Source organism: Elephantulus edwardii, unplaced genomic scaffold (assembly GCF_000299155.1).
Source record: "Elephantulus edwardii isolate Elephantulus edwardi_28Jun2011 unplaced genomic scaffold, EleEdw1.0 scaffold00206, whole genome shotgun sequence".
Taxonomy (NCBI): Eukaryota; Metazoa; Chordata; class Mammalia; order Macroscelidea; family Macroscelididae; genus Elephantulus; species Elephantulus edwardii.
Window position 1 is genome coordinate 1,240,969 of NW_006399956.1, and position 23,524 is coordinate 1,264,492.

Sequence of the window (23,524 nt, forward strand, 5' to 3'; positions counted from 1 at the left end):
AATCACTTCCAATATAAAAGTACATTTACTCTCCTAAAAAGAAAATATTAATACTATACTTTCAAGGATCATTTCATAGTTCATTACTAAATAGAAAAAATTAAGGGACCAGGAAAAAAGCAATCATCCTAGATCAAAATAGCAACTTGAAAATATTGTCTAATATCTGTAAATGTCTTAACAGTAGTAATGCATATTTTATGTAGCTGTATATATAGCTGTAAAAATATCTGAATAGTACAAAATTAAATATTTTAAATATAAATATATACCAAGTCAAAAACGCCTTCTTTTTTTTAATTAACCATGAGAATAAATTTCAAAAGACCTGCAGTCTGATATTTCAACTTTCTGCATTAATACAGTATAGTAACAAACTTTCATTAACTAAATATTAGAAAACTCAGAGATATCAATGGTTTCAGGCCACCATAATAAAACAATATGGCAATAAATCTAGTCACGCAATTTATTTTATTTTTATTTTCTAGTATTTATAAAAGCTACACTGGCATTACATCATGGTTTATTTTGGAGTCCTGGTAGTGTAGTACATAATCAAAAGGTCACCATTCTGAATTCACCAGCCACTGCACACAGAAAGCTGAGTGATCTCATAACAGTAGAGATATACAGCTACAGAAACTTGATGGAGGGTCATTATATATCAGTACTGACTTGACAATGGTGGGTTGGTTTTTAATAGTCTGTTAAGTCCAATCACATTATGAAAATGTTTGAAATATTGCAAGAATTATCAAAATGAGACATCATGACTACATGCTAATAGTGATCCTCATAGTAAATAGTGCCAGTAGACTCGGGCGGATGTGTCATTGCCACAAACCTTCAACTGTAAAAAAACATATTGTTTATGTAGTGTAATAAAAGGTGAGCTCTGGTGGCCTAGTGGCAAGAAGCTGCACTGCAATCAAAGAGGTACACGTTTCAAATCCACTGGATGCTCTGCTGAAGAAGATGGTATGCAGAGCAGATTTTCCGGGAGGTTGGGCTCTATGAGGAGATTTGTGGCATCAGGATTGGTGGAAGATCTATTAACAATCTGCGCTATGCAGATGACACAACCCTGCTTGCTGAAACTGAGGAGGACCTCATGTACTTGCAGCAGAAGGTCAAGGACTGCAGCCTTCAGTATGGACTGAAGCTCAATGTCAAGAAGACAAAGATTCTCACCACTGGACCAATTGGCAGCATCAGGATGGATGGCGAAGAGATTGAGATTGTTCACAGCTTCAGTTTGCTCGGCTCCACAGTCACCACTCTTGGCACCAGCAGTCAGGAAATCAAAAAGCGTATCGTGATGGGAAAGTCTGCTGTTAGGGACCTCTCTAAAGTACTCAGTAGCAACGGTGTCTCTCTGGAGACTAAGGTGCGCCTGATACAGGCCATGGTCTTTGCAATCACTTGTTATGCATCAGAGAGTTGGACAATGACTAGGGAGGACAGAAGGAGAGTTGATGCCTTTGAACTGTGGTGCTGGAGAAGAGTACTGAATGTACCATGGACTGCCAGAAAAACAAACAGATTCACCTTGGAGAGGATTAAAGCAAGCTACTCCTTGGAGGCAAGGATTCTGGGGCTTCGTCTGACATACTTTGGACATGTTGCCAGGAGGGACGGGTCCTTGGAGAGGGACATCATGCTTGGGAGGGTGGAGGGACGGCGCAGGAGGGGAAGACCCTCTATGAGATGGATTGATTCAGTGACTGGGGTAATCGGGATGGGTGTGAGAGAGGCAGTGCGGTTGGCGCAGGTTAGAGCAGGGTTTAGGGCTGTTGTGCATAGGGTCGCTAAGAGTCGCAAACGACTCGACGGCACATAACAACAACAACAACAACAGTGTAATAAAGCAGAATACAATAAAATTATGTATGCCCATAGAGAACTGTTTTACAACAGATACATTGAAAGGCAGATTTGAAAAGTACTACTTTTTCTTACAGTGTAGTATTTCATTGTGAATAATGAAAATACACCGCTGACATAAATTCCCACTATTAGCAAAATACTCAGGATCTCGTGCATTCTCCAACTGTTACACCTCTTATCTTTGCTCCTTCTCTTATTCATCTGAAGCACCATTTATGTCAGTATCCCAGTCAGGCCATATATATCAACAGGGTTTTAAATTTATATTTCAGTTAATCCTTTGAATTACTTAGAGACTTTGTTAAGCAGATCCTGAAGCACATTTTTACATTTTCATCTTCTAGGTCACAAGTAGGGTCAAAGAATTTGCATTTCTGACAAGTTTCAGGTACATGATGTACACAAAGGTTGTTGGACTACACTCCAAATAACCAGTTACTGCAAAGCCAATCGCAATTCCTGGCAACCTGGATTGTGTCAGAATAGAACTGGGTTTTATAGGGTTTTTCCTTTCAGAAGTGGATCACAAGGACCCCTTGATTTTTTTCAACAAGTTTTATTTATTCTATTCTCAAGACTAGAGTAATAGCTTATGCAATTTAAAAATTTCTATAACAGACATTGTTTATTATGGTGTGATATGGTGAAATCTCCAGATCTCCAGAACATATTTTCTTATTGCACGGAGATGCACATAAATTCTTCCAATTTGCAAATTGTCTAGTATATAATGAAACAATCTATTATTATGCTATCTTTATGAGCTAATTAAAAGGTCGGGGGTGTTTAAAACAAGTTTAACTATCCTCCTTTGAATTACTTGTTTGTATTCATATGGAAAGTTCAGAATAAGGTTTATGTTAGCATAACATAAAGAATGTACGGTCGTAGTTGTTAGGTGCCACTGAGTCAACTACAACTCACAGTGACCCTACAAACAATAGATCTGAATCCTTTCCCATCTTCACACTTCCTGACACATTAGAGCCCATGCAGTAGTCATCTGGTCGGAGGTCTTCCTCTTCTTCACTGACCTTCCACAATCAACACTCTTGGCACCAGAAGCCAGGAAATTAAAAAATGAACTGCACTGGCAAAGTCTGTTGTCAGGGACGTCTCCAGAGGACTGAAGAGCAATGATGTCAATCTGGAGACTATGGTGTGCCTGAATCATGCCACAGTCTCTATAATTACTTGCTATGAGTCAGAGAGCTGGACAATGACTAGGGATGACAGAAGGAGAATTGATGCCTTTGAGCTGTGGGAATGGAGAAGAGTATTGAAGATACCACAGACTGCTAGAAGAACAAACAAGTTTACCCTAGAAAGGGTTAAACCAGGCTGCTCTTTGGAGGCAAGGATTCTGAAGTTTCATCTGACATACTTTGGGCATGCTGCAAGGAGGGACCAGTCCTTGGAGAGGGACATCATGCTTGGGAGGGTGGAGCGACAGTGCAAGAGAGGAAGACCCTCAATGAGATGGACTGAATCAATCACTGGGGTAATGGGAGCAGATGTGTCAGAGATGATAATGTTGGGAGACAAGACAGAGCAGGATTTAGGGTGCTGTACACAGGATCGCTATGAGTTGCAAACAACTTGACAGCACATAACAACATATGTATGAAATGTTAAAGGTATAGTAACACATTATAGCATATAAAGTTGATCTTGTTGTTATGCCATCAAGTTAAGCAAGACTCACAGTAACCCTATGAACAACAAAGTTGAACCTTAACCTATCCGGTGCCATCCTCACCATTTCTAACATATGTGAGCCCTCGTCACTGTTTCAATCCATTTTACTGAGTGTCTTCCTCTCTTTTTGTGATCTTCCACCTTCAAGCATAATGTCCCTCCCCAAAAGAATAGCCTCTCATAGCAACATGCCCAAAGTACGTCAGATGAAGCTTCACCATCCTTGGACTCTTTTCTAACATCATAACTTAAAAAGGCATTAATTCTTAGTCTGTCTTCTTTTTCACAGTCCAGTTTGAAGATGCACAGCACGTTTTTAGAAGTATAAATTAAAACACATCTTAGTTTTCAAGAATTTCTTCAAGTTTAGAGAAAAATATTTCAAAGCTTCTACGGGGAAGAAACACTCAAGGTTTAATATTACTTTATATTTCAACTCGTATATTCTTTTCTCCAGAGACATTTGTATTATTTTATCTGGTGTCAAACAAAAAAGAAATTATTAAATGTTTGATATTTTCAAATTTGTTGTAATGTCTATTAAAAAAGCAAACCAAATCCCAACCTCCTTTTTTAGTAACAATTTTAACAATATAAAACCAACCTATCAAAGTAGGTAAAAACACACATTATTTAAAGAAATTAGTCCAATGCAGCTTTACCTCCAAAACAAAAGCATCTTTTTTTCCATGTGAAAGGTCTAATTCTGTAACTTCATCAGAGCTTTCTGATTGAGATCGTAAAAGTCTTGAGCGTTGCCTTGGTTCTGGGATAGGAGATCCTATAATCTCTTCTGACATCTCCTAAAAAAAAAAAAAAAATTAAAAAAGAAAAAATATATATATAATTAATTGCTTTATTAGAAGACTGTTATTTTTCTATCTGGCTTTAATTTCTTCTTTAAAATCTGACATCTTGGTGGGGGACATAAGACAATTGAGTGTAATGGTGTAAAATTTGTAAATTATATCCCAAGATGTCTATCTTTAGGTATTTTAATGACCAATAAAACAGTCTGCAACAATAGCCTGTTGATACACCAAGCCAGAAATTTATAAATATCTCAGATCTTAAAGTAACACTGACATCTAGTGTATACAGAGGATGTCACAATGAGAAGGGAATTGGTAATTTTTCTTGCTCAGAAAGTCATCATTCTATGGATATTTCTAGTGAGTTCTGGTGGTCAACTGGTAGGAACTGTGATACCAACTTTAATCCATGAAGTTCAAATCTATCAGCTGCTCTGAGAGAGAGAAAGATGGGTAATCTCCCTCATGTCATGTACTGCCTTAGAAAACCAGCTGGTGAATCAGTTATGAGTCAGTTGGGACTTGACAGCACTTAACAACAACATGGGTATTTCCATCATCTCATTTCAGTCCTTAGAGGCTGTGTTTCTAAATAATATTCTAACCTGTTATGTCTTTTCTGATAGGCAATTTTTGCAAAGTTTTACATAGATGAATGTGATAGAATATGCATATGCATGTATGTGTGTTTGTGTATATACACATGTACATGTTTGAGAGAGAAAAAGTAAACACAGATAAGGTAAGTAATAAAATAGGGAATGGACACAGGAGGTGACACAAGTAAATGGGAAAGTTAAAATCTTGAAACCAGATAAGAAGAAAAGGCCTCCTTAAAAAAGCACATACTTAGGGAGCTCTGGTGGCCTAGTGGCAAGAAGCTGCACTGTAATCCCAGAGGTATGCAGTTTGAACCCCCAGATGCTCTGCTGGAGAAGGAGGGACAATCTCCTTCTGTACCAGTCAGATCCGATTTGACAGTACACACACAAACAATAATAACATATTTTTTTTAAATGCACATACTTTATGTAAAGATGTAAACATAGACAAGAGGAGTGATTCACTTAATCTAAATCATGAACAAACAATTCTTATATCCAAACTGAGAGAACTTAAAAATAAGCCCAAACAATATATGATGCATTCTCAAAATAGATTTGTTTTACTTACCGGAGGATTGATTTCATACAACTCTTTGTTCTTAGCAATTGTATCATTTATCTTCTTTTGCATATGAGATATATGCTGTTCATAGGAGCCGTCATTGGGTGTTTTCCCAGCAATCTGAATACCACCAGGTGTTGGTAAAGCTGCTAAATACACACCTGTTGCAGACTTCAAATAATAAAAAGAAAAAGATCAGGATGAAAAAGAAGAAACAAAGGACAATGATCCATTGCTGTGCTGTAGGAAGACGTCCAAGTACTACAGGAAGATAATGTACAACATACTTCAGAAAAACAAACAAAACTGTAACATGTAACAGTGGTTGGTTGTTTCTAGGGAATACCCAGAATTGGTGAATAACAGGAGTGAGAGGGAGAACTTAATTTTTACTACATATCCAACTACAGTTTAAAAATATTTACCTTTTGATTATGAAGTGAGATAGCTTATAAATAAGCTTCTTGATGGTATCAAGAAAAATTGGTTTTTCTATCCATTGGGTTAGCCCCTCTTGGGGGCATGGTCTCCAGTTACCTTAACTACAGAAATGTGGTCTTGTAAATTATCAGTAACTTGTGAGACCAATAAAAGAGAGTGCTTCTCACACTTTGAGAGAAGGTGGTGGAAAGAGGGTGATGAGACTGTGGTACTGCTGTGAAGAGACTGTAGCAAGGTTTAACCATAGGACCCTGGAGATAGAGCCACAGTTAAATGTTTTGCTTGCTGGATGACTGAAAGAAAAGCTGTCTTAAAATTGCTCTAAGACAAAGTTTGCTGGATGACTGAGGAAACTAGAGGTTTATTTGTGCTGCTGAACTGAACCTAGACTTTCACTTGTTGACTGAGAAAATGAACTCATTGAGACAAGTGTCCTTCTGTTAATCTGGCTTGGGACTGCTGGGCTAAACCTTGACTTGTACTATATGATATTCTTTGCCTCCCCAATCTATTTCCCTAAAAACCTTACAACTGTGAGTCAATGTGCAATGAACATTGGACCCAATGATTCATAGAAATAGGTGCCAGAGCATGTGGGATGGCATGTCTGACCATATAGCTGACCATGTTTGAATGGCACTGATGGGACAGTTCCTCTTTACGAGGCATGTAGAAGTCAGCTCAGTCATTCCGAAGCTGTTTCTATTCCTTATATTAATATTGAAAAACTATTACAGAAAATCCAGAACAAGAGAAAATTCTTAAATATACATGTGTACATTTATGTTTTAAAATGCTAAGTAACAAAAAAAGCATAAACAGCAAATTTCTAACATTTCTAACATTGGGGAAGACAAAAAAAATCATTTCAACTTTGGATACCTTCTGTATTTTGAACTGTTTGAACTGCACACTTCAAATGCTATTATCTTCACTTCATAAAGTAATTAACTGCAAAGTTGTCTAAATCTATTCTAAAAGAACTCCTAACACTCTATGGTGAAGATAGCCTGGTAGAGAAAATTGAACCCCAAGAGCCCTCTCCTTCCTGGTTTATTCACTAGTATTTATCACTACCTCCAGGGCACTGCCTCTGATGCCTAGCTACAGAACTCCCACCATGCCTCAGGAAGCCGCAGAACATCTATAGCACTGTCTCAGCATTCATTAGCTAGGTAACAGCCCCAAATGACTGAAAACTGAGACTCTGGAACCAGAGTAAAGTCAGTACTAAAATCAGGTTCCAGCACCAGTAACCGTATCATCTTGGACAAGCCTCAATACAGCAGAGAATCCATTTTTCCCTCTTATAAAATGAAGGCAACATTACATACATTCCCTCTGGAATACCAGAGTGCCTTGTTAACTGGTAGGCCTCATTCAAAGGTAACTACCAGGAAATTTACATGGTGAAATTTAAGTGCACAAGATAAAAAGTAGAATAAAGAATCAAACGTCAAAACTGCTGTAGTAAGTACCACTACTGACTAAAAAAGGAAACTATTAGTAAGACTCAGAAAAGGCAATATGTAAGATATGCTGTGAAAAATTAAACTGAAGATGGAACATAGTTTCACAGAGCTCAATCATCAAAAGGATTTTGTAAAGTCAGCGCAACATTGTTAAACCTCTAAATAAAAATGAAATTCTTATTTTGCGTGGATTCTCATTATTCATTACAATACTGAACCAAGTTCAGATGCCACATTTATGTAATGCCCTTGCTGAGATATGAGTTTTTAGACCACTGAATTAAAATTCCCGCTAGAAAAAAATGATAATGAATAATCAACCAATCATCAAAACATAATTATCTCTTATGTTTATGTATTTGCTCTAACAGAAAGAACAGCTGCATTAGAAAACAATTTAATAATTTTCCTACAAATGCAAAGAAAAAAAAATTCAAGTTCCCTACTTTATAAAATTTCTTAAAATTAAAATACTATGTATGCTTCAGAAAGATGGTGATCACATTGGAAAACTATCAGCTATTCAGTTAAAATTCTGATTCACTCAATGACTACAAAAGGATATTTCCATAAATACAGCTGAGTAAGAGACTGTTCAGATTCCATATGATCAATACATATTTTTCAGATACCTAGTTTTCTGGGTCTGCAGTACAAGGATTTAATATGGTCTTTCCATCAATAGTCTCTGCTTGGTGATGAAGTATTTACTGTTTTAAGGAAATAGGACTTAGGTGGGATACAAGTTTATTTCTTAGAAATAGGAACACTGGAGCATATGGAAGTTAAATGCTCTTAGGACCCTGACTCTCCTGAGACATGGCATCTAGTTGCATTGCAATTTACAGTCTGCAGGATCCTGGCCTTTTGCTCATAATTCTCTGTAACACTGGCCTGCATAATCCACAGGCAGGTGAGCCATTTCCCTGATGCATTTTAAGTTTTGCTGGGCTTCCAACAAATCAAAGAAACCAAATAACAGACAGGAGTTGGGGAACTCAATGGAGGAGAAACAGTTAATGTTGGAAATGATGGAGTGGTACACAGATTAAACACTCTGACTTTTAGTAACTAATCTGATATTAATCTTAGTAGCACCTCGAGCAATGGGGGTAGATGTGTCGGAATCAGTGAGACTGGCTCAGGACAGAGCAGGTTTCACACCTGCTGTACATAGGATCACTATGGGTTGCAGGTGACTTGATGGCACATAACAACAACAAAACGGATTGCAATGACAGTGTCCTATGCCATGTATAAAGGCAACCCAGATGTTCTGAGTGACACTGTTTTAAATAGAATACATTTTCTAACTGGACAAAGCAAAAAGAAGTGAAGACAGACTTTTTTTACTATCTCATGTTTGAGCAGCACTTAAAATGTATATTGTACTTGTGCAATCTACTACTAGCTACAGATACACATTTTTGTTAATGTGTGTCAAACAGCAGGCATTGCTTTACATGTTTTATCCTACTGTCTCCAGTAAAACTGAAAATTACTTTAGTATAGTGGCTTTCAAACAACGATGACGGACAGTGGCACTGTCTGAACAGATTTAGTTGTTACAATTAGGGGATACTATTGTTGTTAGATGCTGTCAAGCTGAGCATGGACCACAGCTGCCCTATGAGCAATAGATCTGAGCCCAATCCTATCATATGCCACCCTTGTACTTCCTGACACACTTGAGCCCATTGCAGCAGTCACTGTGTCAATACACTGGTCTTTGTCTCTTTTACCGGCCCTTCACCTTTCCAAGAAACAGTCTCTCCTAGCAACATGCCCGAAGTATGTGAGATTAAGCTTTATCATCTTTGCCTCCAAAAAACACTCTAACTGGACTTTCTCCAAGACATGTTTGCTTGTTCTTTTGGCAGTCTATAGGGTATTCAGTACTCCTCTCTAATACCATAGCTCAAAGGCATCAATTCTTCTTCTGTTATCCTTATTCACTGTACAGTTCTCAGCAGCACAGCAAGTGACTGAAAAGAATATGGCCTGAATAAGACACATCTTAGTCCTCAAACTGACATCATTGCTCTTCAATAATTTGGAGAGGTTCCTAACCGCTGACTTTCTTAGTACAAGACTACTCGTGATCTCTTGACTCCTAGTATTAAGGTGTTGATTGTGGATCCAAGTAAGAAAAAGTTGTTGACAGTTTCAATCTTTTCTCCATCCATCATAATATTTGCCTATCAATCCTGAGATAAGAATTTTTTGTTTTCTTGATATTGAGATGCAGTTCATATTGAAGGCTGTATTCAAGTGCTTTCAAGGCCTCCTCATTTTGAGCAAGAAAAGGTGTATCATATGCATAACACAGATTATTGATGAGTCTTCCTCCAATCTTAATACCACATTCTTTATAGAGTTCAGCTTCTTAAATAATTTGCTCAGCATACACCCTGGATTGGTATATAGAAAGGATATAACCCTAACACACACCTTAATTTAAAATCATGTAGCACTCCCTTCTGTGTTCACACAATAATCTCTTGGTCAAGCTATAGGTTTTGCATGAGCACAATTAAATGTTCTGGGATTTACACTCTGCTCAATGTTAGCCATAATTTATTATGATCCACAGAGTCAAATGCCTTTGCATAGTAAATAAAAAGCATAAACAGACATTCTGCTGGTATTTTTTACATTCAGCCAGAATCCAGCTGACATCAACAATGACATCCCTGGTTCCACAGCTTCTTCTAATTCCTGTTTGCACTTCTGGCAATTCTCTATCTATGTACTATTGCAGCTGTTTATGTATGATCTTCAGCAATATTTTGCTTGCATGTAATATTAATTTCCACATTCTGTTGGATAACCTTTCCTGGGAACGGGAACAAATATGAAGCTCCTCCAATCAGTTGGCCAGACAGTTAACCTGCAAATTTCCTAGCATAGACTGCTGAGTGCATCCAGGACTGCATCTGTTAGTTGAAACATGTCAAATGGTAATCTCATTGATCTCTAGGGTCTTATTTTCTTGTCAATGCCTTCAGGACAGTTTCAACTTCTTTATTCATTACCACTGGCTCTTGTTCATATGGTCATTCTGAAATTTTTCTGTGTCAATTTTTTTTTATACAGTGACTGCAGTAGTCCCTTCAGCTGCTTTGGGAGCTTCCTGAATCATTCAATATATTGCCCATACTATTCATCAACATTGCAACTCAAGGCTTAACCTTGTTTTTCATTTCTCTTAGTTTGAGAAATTCCAAGGAAGTTCTTCCCTTCTTACTCTCCAACTACAATTCTCTGCACATTCCATTATACTACTTTGCTTTGTCTTCTTGAGCTGCTCTTTCAAATTTTCTGTTCAGCTCTTTTACTTCAGCATCACCTCCCTTTGTCTTCCCAATGTTCTAGTGCAATTTTCAGAGTCTCTTCTGAGAGGGTTTCAGTTTTTTATTTTTCCTGTCTTTGTAATAACCTTTTGCTCTTTTCAAGGATGATATCCTTGATGTGATCTTATAACTCATCTGTTTTTCAATCAGTGGTATTCAATGCTTCAAAACGATATTTAAATTCAAATGGGAGAGACTCAAGATCATATTTTGGTTCTCTGGGACTTGTTTTTATTTTCTTCAGCCTCAATTTGAACTTGCACACGAGTAATTAGCTCCAAACCTGGTTTTGACTGCTGATATTGAGCTTCTCCAATGATCCTTCAACATATGTAATCACTCTGATTCTTACGCAGTTTATTATGTAAGTTCCATATGTCAAGTTGCTGTTTGTGTTTTTTAAAAACGTATTTGCAATGATTGTATCCCTGAACATAGAAAACTTTGGTTATTCTTGTTTCAACCTCATTTCTATCAATAGCCCTTTGTCCTCAAGAGCTGCAAGGCTCAAATCAAAGATTCAGCAGAGACTTCCATGTTACCTTAATATTCACATCTGAGACTTAATCTTACGTGTCACCCATGAGTCTCAGCTAGGAACATTCATCCAGCAGCATATCCTGCCAGGTCTATGCAGGCTTCAATCAGATATGGTAACATGATATTTGCATGCCTGACTTGCTATTAAAGGTGGTTGTTGTTATGTGCCACAAAGTCACCTATAACACATGATGCGTGAAGCCTCCCCTATCCTGAACCAGTCTCACTGACTTCTACACATTTAACCCCAAAGCCCCAGTTACTGATCAATCCATCTCATCCAGAATCTTCCTCTCTTGCTCTGTCCCTCCACTCTTCCAAGCATGATGTCCTTCTCCAAGGACTGATCCTCTCTAGGCCACATGCCCAAAGTTTGTGATACAAGAGCTTCAAAATCCCAACCTCCAAGGAGAAACTTGGTTTCACAATATCCAAGTCAGACTTATTTTTTTTCTTGACGGTTCATGGTATAGATGAGATTCTTTTCCAGCACATCTCAAAGGCTTCTGTCTTCCTTAGATATTATATAGCTCTCTAAAGCAAAGCAAATAACTGACACTGTTGCTTCTCAGTACTCTATAGAGGTCAGTGTCAGCAGATTTTCCCAGTGCAATTCATCTTTTGATTTCCTGGCTGCTGGTGCCAAGAGTTTTGACTGTGGAGCTGAGCAAGCTGTATGTCTCCATCTATCATGGCGCTGCCAATTGGCCCAGTGGTGAGAATCTTTGTTCTTTTGATGTTCATACTGCTATTAGAGGTACAATACTAATTTGTCAGTTTGTTGTTTTGGGGGAATTCATTGTACAGCACTTATCTACCAGTTTGTAACTTTTGGGTTGCTGTGATGCTGAAAGCTGTGCCACCAGTGTGTCAAATGCCACTAGGGTCAAATGCCACCATGATGGGCAGGTTTTAGTAGAGCTCCCAGATTAAGACAGACTAGGATTGGCCACCCACTTCTTAAATAGTAGGACTCTGAAAACCTTAAGAACAGCTGAGGAAGCTATAATATTAGAGGTAGAGTCCAGACTGGAAGTCAATCAAAATGAGGAAAAACAGCGGCAAGCATTCTTTAATAATTAGAACATGGAAAGTATGACATGAATACTGTTAGTTAGCTGTTATGAAAAAATGAAGTAGACTGCACAGACAGTGATATTCTAGGCAGTAGTGAGATGAGATAGACTAGCTTGGCCACTTTGAGTCAAACATGATAATACTATGCTGGGAATAAACAGAAGAATGGTGTTAAATTCTTAAAAAGACAATTTCAAGGTCCATCCTAAAGTACAATGTTGTAAATGATAGGAAGACCTGTTAATACAACTATCACTCAAATACACGTTCCTACAGCTAACGCCAAAGAGGAGGAAATGGAACATATTTACTAAATCTTGCAGTCCAAAATTGACTAAACATGCTCTCAAGATGCAGTGACAGTAACTAGTGACTGGAATGCAAAAATCTAAAACAAGGAAGAAGGAATGGTAGTTCGGAATACTACTAAGATCTAGGAAGTAGAGCCCCAGATGCTGCTGAACATCCTATAGGTCCCACAACAGAGTCGGCAAACCAAAAACGTCAATGGTTCCAAGAGGGAGAAAGTTTGTTTTAGCATGTTCATACAGAAGAATGCTGGCCCTCTTACTAATTAAGCTAGACATGGTAGTTATTCGAAACCTGATGAAGTCCCTTGAAAAACATGAGTACTTGTTAATAGATTTTTCACTTCTTAAAATGTTGCCAATCCTTAAAAAGACTTCCTGACAGTTTCTGAAGATAAATCTTTTGTTTAAAAAAAAACAAAACAAAACACAACATAAAAACCTCTTTGAGCCACAGCCATATATATATGTAATCAGCTATAACTATAAAAATCACCAAAAAAGTACACTTACCGCTAAGCCCATCAACATATTTTCACCCACTGAGATTTGAATTCTCAGACCAAACAAAGCATTCATTCCTTTGAGTTTTAGTTTATTCATTAGCTGAGTATGCACTTCATATTCCATGAATGGCAACAAATTACTGATAGCTGTAGCATTTGCTTCTGCCTGTGCTTTCTTTTTTAAACGACATAACCTGTTAAGATAAAATAATTAGTGGACAATATTCAGTGTGGCATATTAGGAAATTTCAAAAATTTTCTAAAGGCAGGCTTGGCTCTACCATCAACACTCTTGGTACAAATAGCCAGGAAATGAAAAGACTAATTGCATTGGGAAAGTCTGCTGTCAGAGACCTCTTCAAAGTACTGAAGAGCAATGATGTCATTCTGGAGACTAACGTGCACCTGATACAGGCCACAGTCTTTGCAATTACTTGCTATGAGTCAGAAAGCTGGACAATGACTAGCGACGATAGGAGAACAATTGATATCTCTGAGCTGTGGTGTTGGAGAGAGTACTAAATATACCATGGACTGCTAGGAGAACAAACAGGTTTGTCCTGATGTTGTTGTTATGTGCCGTCGAGTCGTTTGCAACTCATAGCGACCCTATGCACAACAGCCGTAAACCCTGCTCTGTCCTGCGCCAACCGCATTGCCTCTGACACACCCATCCTGATTACCACAGTCACTGAATCAATCCATCTCATAGAGGGTCTTCCCCTCCTGCGCCGTCCCTCCACCCTCCCAAGCATGATGTCCCTCTCCAAGGACCTCCTGGCAACATGTCCAAAGTATGTCAGACGAAGCCCCAGAATCCTTGCCTCCAAGGAGTAGCTTGCTTTAACCCTCTCCAAGATGAATCTGTTTGTTTTCCTGGCAGTCCATGGTACATTCAGTACTCTTCTCCAGCACCACAGCTCAAAGGCATCAACTCTCCTTCTGTCCTCTCTAGTCATTGTTCAACTCTCTGATGCATAACAAGCAATTGCAAAGACCATGGCCTGTATCAGGCGCACCTTAGTCTCCAGAGAGACACCGTTGCTCTTGAGTATTTTAGAGAGGTCCCTAACAGCAGACTTTCCCATCGCGATACGCTTTTTGATTTCCTGACTGCTGGTGCCAAGAGTGTTGACTGTGGAGCCGAGCAAACTGAAGCTGTGAACAATCTCAATCTCTTCACCATCCATCCTGACGCTGCCAATTGGTCCAGTGGTGAGAATCTTTGTCTTCTTGACATTGAGCCTCAGTCCATACTGAAGGCTGCAGTCCTTGACCCTTTGCAGCAAGTGCATGAGGTCCTCCTCAGTTTCAGCAAGCAGGGTTGTGTCATCTGCATAACGCAGATTGTTAATAGATCTTCCACCAATCCTGATGCCACAATTCTCCTCATAGAGCCCAGCCTCTCGAATAATCTGCTCTGCATACATGTTGAAAAGGTATGGAGACAGGATGCATCCCTGCGTACACCCTTCCCAATTTTGAACCATGCAGTGTTACCCTGCTCTGTTCTGACTACTGCCTCTTGGTCCAAGTATAGGTTTCGCATTAGCACAATTAAATGTTCTGGGATTCCCATTCTTCTCAGAGTCAGCCACCGTTTGTTATGATCCACACAGTCAAATGCCTTTGCATAATCAATGAAACACAGATAGACATTCTTCTGGTATTCTCTGCTTTCAGCCAAGATCCATCTAACATCAGCAACAATATCCCCAGTACCACGACCCCTTCTAAACCCAGCCTGGAGAAGGTAAAGCCAGTCTGCTCCTTGGAGGCAAGGATTCTGAAGCTTCATCTGACATACTTTGGATATGCTGCAAGAAGGGACCAGTCCTTGGAAAGAGATGTCATGCTTAGGAGGGTGGAGGGACAGCACAAGAGAGGAAGACGCTTGATGAGATGGACTGATTCAGTGACTTGGGTAATGGAGGTAGGTGTATCAGAGACAGTAAGATTGGCACAGGATAGATTGGCAAGGCTTAGGGCTCTTGTATATAGGGTTGCTATGAGTCGCAGGTAACTTGATGGCACATAACAACAAGACTTGAGTTTAATGTATTTGCTGTGAAAGGGCAGAAATTAAAATAACCTATCTCTTTTGTCACTGTGTAACCTTTCACGGAAGGTCATTATTTAAACAAACAAAAGTGAAAAAAACCTCAAATCCTAAAAAAAATGAAATAAATACATTAGTACTAGAATACTAAAGAATATAATTTAAAATCTTAGTTTCATAACTGCATGTAAGGACAGTGGTATAAAATCATAACACAGTATTGGGGAAAAAAGAGGTTGCTTGAGCAATTCTATGTGCGAAGCACTCTTCTACTAATGAGCACTCATCTGTGAACCAACCTCAAAGTCCTGCCCTCACAGTTACATTCCAATGGAGTTAGGTGGGAGTAAATAAAAAAACAAAGCAATCTGGCCTCATTCAAGAGTCGGGTGCCTTTAGAAAATAAAGTAGACAGAAAAAAACTAAACAGAAGTGATCATGGTGGAGATGGTAGCTGAAACCTAAAGGACAAAGAAACCTAAAGGAGCCGGGAGAGTTGTGGTAAAAACATTTAAGAAATAAGCTGGCAAAGTAGAAGACCTAAGACAATGTTGCTGGTAAAGCAACAAGCACAAAGGTAAGAGTAATACAGATGAAGTTACAGACATAGACAGGGGTGTGGTCATGCTAAAGTGCTTATTGATTATAGTAAAGAGTTTTATTTTATTTGACCAGCAATAAGAAATCCTAGATAGGTTTTAAATAATAACAGAATTCCACTCATATTCTAGGACATCATTTCATCACTACCCAGAGGAAGGGTGGACCACAAAATGAGGACACGGCAACAGGACGGTGAACAGTAAAAGGTATGGAGAAATAAGAGCATAAGCAGTCTGAAGTCACAGGAGTTTCAACAAGGATAAAATTATCAACAGTGTTGGCTACTGTTGAGGTATAAAGATGAGGACAGAAATGTTCAATGGCCCTGGTACCCTGACAGTTGCTGGAAAATGAAACACAATTATAACCATTTCCTGTATATGTGAAACAATTAAGCATTTCCTCTTCAAATGCATTTTAAATGAAACTCTTAACACTTAAAAGAAGACATTAAAGAAAGATCACAATTTCTGTTCTTTAAAAGAGCAGTCAATGTAAAAATACATAACATTTAAAGCTGATTGGCTATACTGATTTAGCTTCTTTCCCTATTGAAGGTCATTTAATAACCATTACAATAATTGTCATTTATACAGAATTGAAACATTAAAAAATGTTTCATTTAAAAATGTTGTACACAACTCATTTGAGTTTTATTAAAAGGGTATTTCTTCTTTCAATTCTTTATGAGACAATGTAAAGTTCAGATAGAATGACCTGTCCAGGATCATAGGACAGAAGTAGATATTTGATTATAAATAAATTTTACTTCATACTTTTTCTGTGACATCAACACTGGTTTCATAAACATACCTTGCTTGAATAAGACAGCCTTTGCCAATAACTGCTGCATCTGTTGGGAGATCTATAGTAGTAAAAAGAACATCAGGAACTTTTTGTTTCCTGCAGTTATAGCAATATGTCAGATGAGCTGGAAACGGCATATTTAATTCATCATATGGTATATGACAAAAACCACAACCTGCAGGCAAATTTTCTTCTATCCTGTGTGTGTATATATATATATATATATATATATATATATATATTAGGAAAAAGAATAAGGTATTCTTAAAATATCTGTATTTTTTCAAAGGTAATATATATAAATATTATACAAAACTTTACATTTAGACTCTAAGAGGGCCACCATGATGATTAGTAAGAATTACAAACGCCCATGAAATCAGAACCATACTTTTTCCCATGAGAGAAAAAGGCTATAAAATCACAAAGTCATTTGTACCAGTTCATATAACTGATTATTTCACCACCAAACAAAAAAATATTATTATCACAAAGCTTCATCTACATGAAAGTTTCAAATGTTTGAAGAATCATTGCTGAAAGTACAAAACATTAAAACTAATAGCTGGATAATAAAGGAGGCATTTTCCTACAGCTGACAAATTTAAAAGTAGTAATATTACCTAAAAAGCCTAAGAATATTTTTTCAAAACAACACAATTTGAAATCATAAACTAATGTTAAATACACAAACATGCATATTACAAATGTATGAGAAAAACAAATTAAAAGAGTACATGTCAAGTATTCAAATTATCAGTGTTTTACTATTTCTGAAATAAATACCTTTATGGTTCATAAACAAATTACCATCACACATAAATTCCTACTTATAAACAACCATGCATTATAAAATATTTGCTGCAATATGTTGCTTATTAATTCATTTTTAAAAAATTAAGGGTTTTCCCTAGCCACCTTCTTCACTAACTTGAGGTAATCAGAACAAGAATGGAGGCAGAAGGAAGTTCCTGGGAGAATACAGTTTCACCCAACCACCATGGAGTAATCTTGGAAGCTGTGGGTTTTCAAAATCCCCTATTTTAAATCAACTCTTTAAAAAAAAATCAACTCTTTAGAAGCTGAATCTTGGCAAGCTGACAAATTAGAAGGGGAAAAGAAAATTCACACTGTAGCTACTATAATACAATCTTTCTGCAGATTACTCCCCCCACCAAATTCTTAAAACAATCTTCTAAATCAAATTAAGTTATTCTTAGATATTATCATTTTACTCTTGAGATGGCAAGTAACAAATCTAAAGTGAGTTCTGCGACCCTGAGTTAGTTAACTTCTCAGCCTCACCTAGAAAAACTGAGTAATATCTACTTAAGAAAGATAAAGGCTATTTTTTTGCTTTCTACTTTAATATATTCTTAATTCATCGGTTCAGAAACCAAAAAGTCAAATAAGCATATTATGAGTAAAGAGTTATTATGATTTATATTACCCAAATAGGTTTTGGTAAACTAGTGGTTTTATACATTTAGTCCTTCTATTTGTAAAAAGTACTTCTGACACTTACTTAAAAGCCAGAAGTTTAAAGGGACTGACTTATAATTAAACAAGTCAAAAGAGCAAGCTCATTTTATATAATTTCTTCATTTTCACATATATTAAAACTTATCTTTCACTTTAATGAAGCTTTTTATTTTGTACAACATACTGCTTAACAATTCTTTTAAGTTTTTTTTTACTTAACAATTTTTTAAATTAAGAGTTTTCCTTATAAAAATTGTTTGATGCCCCTTTTCAACGTGGAGAATACCAGAAAAAGAAAAGAAAAATAAAATTAAAAAGTCTCTCTAAACTGTTACAAATTAAAAGACCATACACACTTTAAAGTTCCCATTCGGTAGCTGAATGTGTGACAAATTAGTCAAGGATTTAGAAACAGCATCTACACTAGAGTACAGAATCCAATACCTCTTTGTAGCTTTATAATTCAATAAAATTAGTAAAGTGTTTGGTCTTGATTTCTACTCTATACCACTAGAACCCACCCTCACAGAGTAGAGCTATTCTGGTTTTAAGAAAAGTCAATCTCTCTTCACTTCCCCTACAGAAAAGAAAGCCAGGCTGCCAAGACAACCTCTGTTCCAAACAGCCCTCCACGGTGCCATCCTGCAGAAATCTAGGGTTCAGTACAGCCGCTGTCCCAGATGCTGACAAAATACAGACCTCTTCACTAGGAAAGAAAGAACACAAACAAGTCAACATTTCAGATATCATGTTAAATTAGAAAATGTTAAATATCCAAATGGTAATAAGAGTGATAACTGAAATCTAACTTATACTCCAAACTAAATCACATAATTCTTTCTAAATATAGGATAGGCAATACAAGTAATGAAGTTTTATTAAAATAGAGGCCAAGAATTCTTTACTGTCTAAAATTAATTTTTAAAAAATAGAAATAACCATTTCCTTTAAAATATTTTGAGGTTAAGACTGGAATGTTTTTACAATATAAAAAGCAACAACCTACATACTACTGTATATATCAATTCTGTCAAAATACTTAAAGCATTTATAATTTTATTTAAATTTTTCTAAAAGTATAACTCTGTTTCTATATTGCTAGATTTAAATAGCATAACATTATCTAAAAGTAATATAGTAGTCAAACAACTAAAAAGAGCGTAAATTACATTAATCACAAGTGTTAAAAAACTCATTTTTACATAATCCTTTTAAAAAGAAAACCTCTTTATTACATATCTCTAACTGGAAAACTATAATGTTAAATAATCAATATAATACTGAATGAAGCTACCCAAAGAAAATGTAAAAAGTAGCCTGGAGATAAAAAGCTGCATAGAAGATAAATGGAAGATCAAAAAAGACATTGGAATTATAAACATATAGAAGGAGATGAGGCTGTAAAGCCAAGTGAGCAGAGAGAGTATCAGAAATCAACACAGAACTATTTCAAGAACACGGAGCTATTGATGAGTTTGGAATCATGGAGTTTACCAGAATAGAACCTGAGAAGTTCAATCTGTTATCAATGGGTAGGACGGGTTAGGACAAGGAAAAAGTTAAAGATTAGATTTTTTTTTTTTTTTGGAGAAATATTCAGTTAAACCATTATGTTGGTTGTTTTTTTTTTTTCAATCATATTCAGAAAATCTAATATGTTGACTTGCTTGTTGAGTCTTTGCCAGTCTGATCTTTTCAGCTTTGGTGATTAACTTCTCAGTGCCTCTTTTCTTTTCTCGAGGTTGGTTCAACTTGGCCTGCCTGTCTACCAAAATCTTCTGCCAATAATACCTCTGCTCGTGATCACCAGAAAGGATCTCGAGTTGCCAGCTGTGCTTCTTTTTAATTTCTGAATGTGCATTTATTACTGCTTGAGCATCCTCTGGAATCTTAAATCTTACATGACATTCTGTATCTCCTTCAAGTAAATCAACATAAACCACTTCTGAGATTGCTGCTAAAGTATCCCTGATTTGTTTCCTGCCAGGTAGAGACTCTGTGCTAACTATCTTCACAATCACTCCGCTCACAAATTGTGGTCCCATCGAATTAACCTCCTGGGGGCGACATTCTTCACTGTTAGCTTTCTCATTTTTCGTTCCAGATTTATTAGATTCACTAAGGTCTGTTTCCATTTCAGACTCTGATTTTATTTGAGATATTGTTTTTTTTAAAGAAGCCATGCTGGCTTTTTGCAGTGCTAAGTACTCTCTTTTTAAATCCATCCATTCACACTTCGATAGAACTCTTAACGGTATAACCTCTTCTCCCATTTTATGCCGCTCCTTGTGTTTTTTCTTGTGCTTCCTTTTTGCTTTTAAGAGAGATCCATCTTTATCACCAGTAACCTTTTCCTCTTCGGTGGACACTTCTAAATCTTTGATTTCGTGGGAAACTTCTTTAGCTTCTTTAACACTTTGTTTTTGAGAAAGCTTTCTAACTTTAGATCTGGGAGCGGGGCATTCTGTGTTTGCAGAGATTCTCCTCTTTCTCTTAATGGTTCGAACTTCAGGTAAGCTGGACACTTCTGCCTTTTCCTTTTTTTTCTTCTTTTTGGTGGGAGGTTTTTGGGGTTCTGTTACATCTGCTTCCGACCCCTCAGATGTGGTGCCTGATCTTTTTAGTTTACAGGCGCTCTCGTTGTTTGTATCCATGTTTGTGTCTTCTTTAGCCTGGACAGTGTCTTCCTTTTTCACTCGGCATTTCTTCTTTTTTTTCTTTTTCTTCTCTTCAGGTACACTTAATGCTGGAATGGGTTTATTTTTTACAGTCTTTGGAAATATCCCTGGTTTCCTTGGTGCTTCTTCTGGTGGGTTATTAAGAAACTCAATTGCTTTTGCTGCTTGTTCTTTTGTTTCAAATTCCACAAAGGCAAATCCTTTTGGGTCTCCAGTAGATTTATAATGTGGGATGCTTATATAAACAACATTGCCACATTTTCCAAATACTCTTTCAATCCAGCTATGATTAACATTTTTTGGAAGTAATTCCACATACACAGTCCGCTCATCTTCATCTTTGGGTCTTTCACCTAGGGGCTTTCTCCTTCTGATCCTTGTGCCCTCTAAATCCACCTCAACCACAGCTGAGCTTTTCAATGCTCTGGCAATTAGTTTTCCATCTGTTGTCAATTTTTTCATTTTGTTAAATGATACCAGTAATGATATATCAACATATCCATCTCTAGATTTTTCTATTTGTTCCCGAAGAAATCGATCCTTGTGAAGATTAGCATCTCCAAACCAGAAGTCCACTTGCTTAGCAATATCAGCAAGCACCTGTTTAACTCGAGACCTCTTCTTTTTTTCTACATTTTTCTTCTTTTCTGTGCTTTCCTCTTCCATGGCCTTATCTTGATTGTTATTTTCTAAAGATTAGATTTTAATTTTATCTCCAGTCATGCTAAATCCACAAAACTGACTTGTTGGCCTGGAATGCTACCCATATGGCTCTTTGAATTCATGCTTATCCTTAAAGTCCAGTTCAAATATCATTTATATCATCTACACTTCTTTCCGAGTCGGAAACGACTCGATGGCACATAACAACAACAACAACAACAACAACACTTCTTTCCAGTCGTACTTGTAAATTTCAGCTCTCCAAGATTTCCAAGCATCCAAGGACACGTAAAAGGCATTACATGGTTATAATATCCCATTGTTGTTCTTGTTGTGTACCAGAGTTGGAACTGGCCTGCAACTGATTCTCCAGCTGTTCTCAGAGACGGTTAATTGCACAGGAGACTGCCTATCCATCTCCCGTGGAGCATATGGTGGACTTGAACTGTGTAGCTTCAGGATTTTAGCGCAGCTTCTTGCCCCTAGGCCACCAGAGCCCCGTAAAACATCCTGTTGTTGTTGTTGGGTGCCCGCGACTCATACTGACCCTGGGTAAAATAGCTCTGAACTCTGTCCTAATCCTGAGACAATCTTACTCCTTCCAACACAGCTGTCCCTATTACCCCAGTCACTGTGTCAATTAATCTCATTCTGGGTCTTCCTCTCCTCCACTGTCCCTCCAACTTTCCGACTATGATGATGTCCTTTTCCAAGGACTGGTCCCTTCTGGCCACATGCCCAAAGTATGTGAGCTAAAGCTTCAAATTCCTAGCCTCCACGGAGAAACTTGGTTTCACCCTCTCCAAGACAGACTTATTTGTTTTCTTGGAGGTCCATGGTATGTTCCAGACTCTTCTCTAGCACCACAACTCTAAGGCATCAATTCTTCTTTTACCATTCTTAGTCATTATGCAGCTCTCTGATGTATAGCAATTAATCGCAAAGACCAGAACCTGGATCAGGTGCACCTTAGTCTCTAAACCGACATCTTTGCACTTCAGCACTCAATGAAGATCTGACAGCAGATTTTCCCATTCCAATTCATCTTTTTATTTCCTGGCTGTTGGTTCCAACAGTGTTAACTACAGACCCAAGCAATCTGAAACTGCTGATTATCTCAATCTCTTCTCCATCTATCATGGTGCTGCCAAATGGCCCAGTGGTTAAGAATGAATTCTTGATGTAGAGCTTCAAACCATATTGAAGACCACAGCCCTTGACTTTCTGTAGAAAATGCTTTGGGTCCTCCTCAGTTTCAGTGAGCAAGGTTGTTTTATCTACATAGTGTAAGTCATTGATGAGTCTTCCTCCAGTCCTGATGCTGAATTCCTAATAATGACAACCTTCTCAAATTATCTGTTCTGCATATAGATTGTAAAGGTGTGGAGATAGAATGCATTCTTGACGCACTCCTTTCCTGCAGTGTTTCCTTGCTCTGTTCTGATTGCCTACCAATCCACATATAAGATTCGCATGAGCACAATCAGGTGTTCCAGGATTCCCATTCATCTCAAAGTTTCTAATGGGGTATTAATCAAACTGTGGCTAATATCTGATTAAGATCTGAATATAATGAGAAGAGCTATGTCTTTTCCAATTATATCCCTAGGACCTGAAGGTATATAACTCTATATCAAATATGAGGCAAGATTACCTACTGTGGACTAAGGCAAGGTAAGGATGACAAAGTTAGAAGTTAGTAAGAGCAAACTTTTATAGGAATAGAATGAAATGGTTCAATAATGTTCAATAATTACTCCATAAAGAAAAAGAAAGGGCTACAGAAGACAAACTATCACAGTTCTGGACATTTAATAACTGTAGACAGTTAATAAAGAATCCTTTGTTTCTAAGAATAATGACCCACACAAGAGCAGACCAGCTGGCAGTTAAGAATTACATGATAACAGAAGGTAAAAAGATAACAGAAGGTCAAAGGGTTTCCAGTGATAAAAACAAAAATGAAAC

General features: G+C 37.4%; 2 protein-coding genes across 5 annotated transcripts in view; both read right to left on the bottom strand.

Annotated features, from left to right (window-relative positions):
* C2CD5 (C2 calcium-dependent domain containing 5) overlaps positions 1-23,524 on the bottom strand; it is a 141,297-nt gene that overhangs the window by 31,393 nt on the left and 86,380 nt on the right. For all 4 annotated transcript variants that reach the window (XM_006897206.1, XM_006897205.1, XM_006897207.1 and 1 more), the window contains 5 exons: positions 18,826-18,921; positions 16,740-16,931; positions 13,272-13,458; positions 5,574-5,738; positions 4,251-4,391 (listed from right to left, as the gene is read on the bottom strand). In XM_006897206.1, the coding sequence (XP_006897268.1) occupies positions 4,251-4,391; positions 5,574-5,738; positions 13,272-13,458; positions 16,740-16,931; positions 18,826-18,921 (781 nt within the window). The remainder of the gene's footprint in view (positions 1-4,250; positions 4,392-5,573; positions 5,739-13,271; positions 13,459-16,739; positions 16,932-18,825; positions 18,922-23,524) is intronic.
* Positions 19,847-21,876, bottom strand: LARP7 (La ribonucleoprotein domain family, member 7). Its single transcript, XM_006897219.1, has 2 exons — positions 21,801-21,876; positions 19,847-21,582 (listed from the first exon to the last, which is right to left on the bottom strand). The coding sequence occupies exons 1-2, from the start codon at positions 21,874-21,876 to the stop codon at positions 19,847-19,849; spliced, it is 1,812 nt and encodes a 603-aa protein (XP_006897281.1).